Consider the following 5,327-nt stretch of genomic DNA (forward strand, 5'->3'; position numbering starts at 1 on the left):
TGAAAGTTAAGAAAACTTGATACATTTCGCGGAGCGAAGTTGAGTTTACGCTACATCGGGGAAGAACGTTCAAATAGTCATGTTTACACATTTCTTGAAAGTAGGATTGATCGGATGATAGTGACATTATCTATCATTATAATTATTTCTCTTTTGCAGGTCCAAATGCCCAATCACATCACATTGGAGCAAATGTTTTTTAGAAGAGTTATCTATCTCCATCAAAGTTTTCGAAGTTTTACAAAAAGCATTCTGCAATAATTTTTCAACTTTATGGCAGGTTCGGATTTTATGCCACTGACTGATTTTATGACAGACTCGAGTTTTGTCCCATTGACCTTTATATGTTTGCTTGTTTCAGTTCTCAGCAGAATAATAGGTAGGCATTTGGTGTCTACGTCTTTGTCTCGAGTTTTTTCGAAACTCAAATAAACAAGGGCAAACTGTAGACATCAAAATTTTAAATTTATTTTATTTATTTTTTAACCAAATTTCGCAAAATGATAGTTAGCTATTTTTATTAAATTGGGTTCATCATTTTTTTTAAAAAAAAAAGAAAGAAAATTTTCGCAACTAAAATTTTCAATTTTTTTATCTTTTCAAATTCAAAAATAAAATGAAAGTTTGCAAGGCAAATCTCAAATAGGAATTTAACATTTTGGTTTACTCTAAATTTGTGCCTTGAAAAGAAAAAAAAAAAGAAATAGGCAATGTTTTCAAACCCGGACCGTTAATCGAACCGGTGGGATGAAAGGGTCGAATTTCAACCGATCGGACCGGTTCAACCAGAATCCAATAAATAAATAAATAAATATATATATAGACACACACACCTATGCACAGAATAAGATATAAATGCTGAACCACAATAAATATAAGAGCAATATCCAACAATTAACACACACACAATTAACATAGTTATCAAATTTACATGTCCAATTGTCTAAATATTAGAATTAACAAAAAATAATACAAGTCTAGAAAACAATCAAAAGGTCCAAACGAGTCCAATTTCTGAGGTTTCTATAATCTTCTTCATAATTCTGGGACAACAAAATTTCAAAAAAAGCCATCTTGACAAGTCATCATCATCATCCAAGACCATTATATGAATCATTGACAAGTGATAAAAGTATAAAATCATATTAGTTTCATCACACCAACTGATACAAATCTTAAAAATAAAAATAAAAGAGTACAAATAATTCTATACCAATTACCATTTGAATATTTAATGCCAATCATCATCTTCATCATTAAAAAAGTTTTGACGCTGAAATGTTTCTAAATCAACATCTTCTGCTTCATCTCCATCATCTAAAAAATCAGCATATTTAATTATATACATATTCAACAATTGAATATCATATCATACTAGCTTTATTTTTGCATCAAACTAATGATTTATGTCAGACTAACCTTCAAGTTGTTCAGAATTTGAACATTGACCATGAATTGGAGGTTCTTCAAGTTCTTCTTCTAACTCCTCATAATCAAGCTCCCCTTCTTGTTTTTCTTCAACCATCCAGAATTCTGTTTTGTCAATTGACTCATAATCAACGGGATCATACGATCTCTTTTGCTGATTATGCCTACAACATATATATATGTATATATACAACATATACACTTAGTTAGTACTAATATATTTTCTTAAAAAGAATGAAATGTTATTTATAAAAATAAACCATTTACATATACCTATACTACAAACGCAAATTGTAATGCACATATACAAGATCATTGAGCCTTTGATGCTCCAACCTATTCCTTTTCTTATTATGAATACGTTCAAAAACACTCCAATTACGCTCACATCCTGAAGAAGAAGCTGTTTGACTCAAAACCCGAATTGCAAGTTTTTGTAAGTTGGGAGCATCACAACCAAAGAGTTTCCACCAATTCTCTGTCATATTCAAAATTTAAATATAAACAAAATATTTATAAATTAGATATATTCATTAGAAAGATTTAAATGCTAGAAAAATATAAATTACCTGGTCTATCTTTCTTGCTAGTAAGAATAGCAAGTTTTCTGCCAAAACTTCCCTCCCGCTCTCGATACATTCCAATTTCTTTTGTTAAATTTTTCTCACTGCACCAATCCACATTTGATTCTATGTAATCTAACAAACCATTTGTAATTTCTGGATGTGTAGAGAATGTGGCAGTGTCATATTGAAAAGAGGGATTTAAAAAATATGCCGTAGCATGCAAATTTTTCCTCAACATCCTATCCCATCGGTCATTGATGATATCAATGTAAGGCTTATATAGCCTTTTATTATTCCTGAACAACTTCTTGATTCCAGTAGTTGCTCTAAACATACCTTCATACACATACCCCAAAGAAGGCCTTTCATCAGTGTCACAAACTCTCAACAACCGAATAATAGGACCCATTATTCTCACTGTAATCAAACAATTATTCCAAAATCTATCATCCAAAACAATTTGTTTGACCTCTTTTCCTTTGTTCATTTTCAAGAACTTTTTGTAATCTCCACTAGTGACTAAAGCTTGTAAGCTGTCTTTGTGATCATGTAAGCTCTTTAGTGCAATAAAAGTGGTGGCAAATCGAGTTTCCCCCGGACGAATAATCTCCTTCCACCATCAGTTTTTCTCAACCAATTCAGAACATATTTATGATTATACACAAAAACAGTTACTGTAGAAGCAAGAGACACTAGAGTTTTAACAGTACCCATTTCACCAATATCCTTCAAAATCAAATTGATACAATGGGCAGCACATGGAGACCAGCAAATAGTTGGATATCTTTCATTTAATAAAGTTCCAGCAGCCTTATAATTGCTAGCATTATCAGTGACTAAATGCACCACATTTTTGGAACCAACCATTTCAACAATTTGAACAAACAGATTGCACAAATTTTCTGCATTTTTCACAATGTCCGATGCATCTATAGACTTAATAAAAGATATACCCTTAGGACAATAAACCAAAAAATTAATCAATGGTCTTTGTCTACTATCTTTCCATCCATCACCCATTATAGTGCATCCAGTTTCAGCCCAAGTATTTCGAAATGAATCAACAACTAACTGCACATCTTTCTTAGCATCTTGTAACAAAGTGACTCGCAAAGAATGATAAGATTTAGCTTTATAACCATGACCCATTGATGCCATTTGATCGATAGCTTTTTGAAAAAATGGAGAATTAATAGCATTAATGGGAATACATGCATCATAGAACCAAAGAGCAATGGCCATATCAGTATTTTGCCATTTATCCTTACTTTGCAAACAAGCTTTGATAGTAGGTTGAGAACTATCACGTCCACCCTTAAAGAAAGCACGAACACCTGTAGGAGCAATGGTTTTTCTCTTTCCTTTACCTAATGATGTACCAGCCTCATTCATTGAAATATCCCTTACTCGAGGAGGTAGAACCTCTTGCACTTCATCACCAACAAATTCGTGCACTGGTTGACCAAAAGCATTTTCGACCCCAAAATCTCCTCTTTTTTCTTTAGATTTTTTTATCATTCTCTTGCAAAGATGTTAATATTGCAAGCCTCACTGTTGGATCAACATGTACACATGAAGTAATACTGCCCGTTACTCCTGCTAAGTGTTGCTTCATTCGGTGGATGCCACCCCCGTAAAATACTTTAAAACAATAAGTGCATGTCATGGTTTTTCTTCCTTGTGCATTTCTGCCCTCAGAAACATATCCCCGTGCTATATCCGTCTTCTGCCTATGACCTTGGGGTTGACTTGCAGATTCCTCACTATTGAATGCTCCCCCCGGTGAACATTGTGAGTTACTACCGCTACCGGCGTCCATCCTAAAATGAGATATTTAAAAATAATTAGTGATTCGGGACACATTATAGTGGATCAATTGTAAATTTAAATGATTTTGATGCAATGCAATAATTTTAGTAGAATCAATGATGCTTAAGACTATTTGTATTTGGGAACTGAAACTATCACCAAAAGAGATTTAAAGACATCAAATATACTTTTAAATAATTGTGGGAACTGAAACTGTGACCAAAAGCTTCTTGAGGGTGTTAAGTATCTTCATGATAACTGGGTTTTGCACAGAGATTTAAAGACATCAAATATACTTTTAAATAATTGTGGTGAGTTGAAGATCTGTGACTTTGGATTAGCACGTCAATATGAAAGCCCTTTGAAACCATATACTCACTTGGTGGTTACTTTGTGGTACAGGTTACTTATGATTCACTCGTCGCCAACCCACCAAGTAGTTGGTTCATAGGACCATCTATTTAGGAAATGAAATTCTGCCATATCCCTTTTAATGTTGAAAGCCAAAATCCACAAAAGAACAAGAAAATGCTCTCAGATTGTTACAATTGCCTCAAAGAATACTAAACCTCGTTCTACGTGTAGTGCCATTAAATAAAGGAAAGCTGGTTACAATAACTTAGCGCTTGATCTGATTAAGCATATATGAAAGCAACTATAAGCTTATAACCAAGAAGACAATACAAAATTGGCCAGTGGCCTTCCCCATGACTGCCTGCCTTAGACAAATTTCAGAACAAATACACCAGGCAAAAATGGTCTTGACCACCCAGCATCCGGAATTACAAAATGATTGCTTGAATTAAATGATTAAAGCTTCCACTTGCAAGAACGATTGTTTTCAATCCCTCTTTATTCGTGTTTACTTTGAATTTATCAAGAATACATCCAATTCACAGTTCTTTCAATACTGTCACCTGCATAAGTTGGTTTGTTGCTACCAGTACCCATTTTTCCATTTGGTAGCTGCACTTGCCCTTGACTCATATCAGGAAGCTATTTTTGGGCAGCGCAGTTATGACACAATCTGGCCTGGGTTTTCGAAGCTTCCTGGGTTAGTGTTAACTGCGTCAAGCATCAGTAAGTATCTATTTCGTGTTTAACTGTTTATCATAGTTTGATGCTAATTTATGGTTTTCATGTTTCCTATTGTTTTCCCAGGCTTCCAGCTTTGGGTGATTCTGGTCTGGCTTTCTAGCCTTCGTTCAGTTCGTTGTTGACAGTTTCAGCTCCTAAATAAATAATGCATAAGACTATTAGTATAATCATGTTTCGCATGCAAATTTCATTACCAAATATGAGGACGTACCGTAAACCAATTCATGGTGAAAAAAAGAAGATAGAAGCGCAGCAGGCGTATGAAGTAAAATACCTGATGTAATATAGCAAGAACGCAAACTACAGCCCAGATGAGAACGAAAACTGGAACTGTGACTCCAACTATGACAAGTACCTTGTTGTTTTTCTTCTTCTTGCCACCCCCGGAAGACCTAGCTGCCGGACTGGTTATCGGCCAAATTCCTG

The 5,327-nt window shown here is 34.3% G+C and overlaps 2 protein-coding genes across 2 annotated transcripts; both read right to left on the minus strand.

Annotated features, from left to right (window-relative positions):
* Positions 1-1,231: 1,231 nt before the first annotated feature.
* On the minus strand, positions 1,232-2,403 carry LOC113755975. The gene is made up of 4 exons (XM_027299805.1): positions 1,998-2,403; positions 1,711-1,906; positions 1,420-1,592; positions 1,232-1,317 (listed from the first exon to the last, which is right to left on the minus strand). Exons 1-4 carry the CDS (start codon positions 2,401-2,403, stop codon positions 1,232-1,234), a joined length of 861 nt encoding a protein of 286 aa, XP_027155606.1.
* Positions 2,404-2,552: 149 nt separating this feature from the next.
* LOC113755976 lies at positions 2,553-3,512 on the minus strand. Its single transcript, XM_027299806.1, has one exon. The coding sequence runs from the start codon at positions 3,510-3,512 to the stop codon at positions 2,553-2,555; it is 960 nt and encodes a 319-aa protein (XP_027155607.1).
* Positions 3,513-5,327: the final 1,815 nt, after the last annotated feature.

The sequence above is a fragment of the Coffea eugenioides genome, unplaced genomic scaffold (genome assembly GCF_003713205.1).
Source record: "Coffea eugenioides isolate CCC68of unplaced genomic scaffold, Ceug_1.0 ScVebR1_187;HRSCAF=766, whole genome shotgun sequence".
Classification (NCBI taxonomy): Eukaryota; Viridiplantae; Streptophyta; class Magnoliopsida; order Gentianales; family Rubiaceae; genus Coffea; species Coffea eugenioides.

Excerpts from the sequence above, each read along its gene's own strand:
- LOC113755976 (XM_027299806.1), bottom strand. The coding sequence starts at position 3,512 with ATGATAAAAAAATCTAAAGAAAAAAGAGGAGATTTTGGGGTCGAAAAT.
- LOC113755975 (XM_027299805.1), bottom strand. The coding sequence starts at position 2,403 with ATGGGTCCTATTATTCGGTTGTTGAGAGTTTGTGACACTGATGAAAGG. Across the intron at positions 1,907-1,997 it reads TAGCAAGAAAGATAGACCAG|AGAATTGGTGGAAACTCTTT; the intron begins GTAATTTATATT and ends TGAATATGACAG. Across the intron at positions 1,593-1,710 it reads GTGCATTACAATTTGCGTTT|GCATAATCAGCAAAAGAGAT; the intron begins GTAGTATAGGTA and ends TATATGTTGTAG.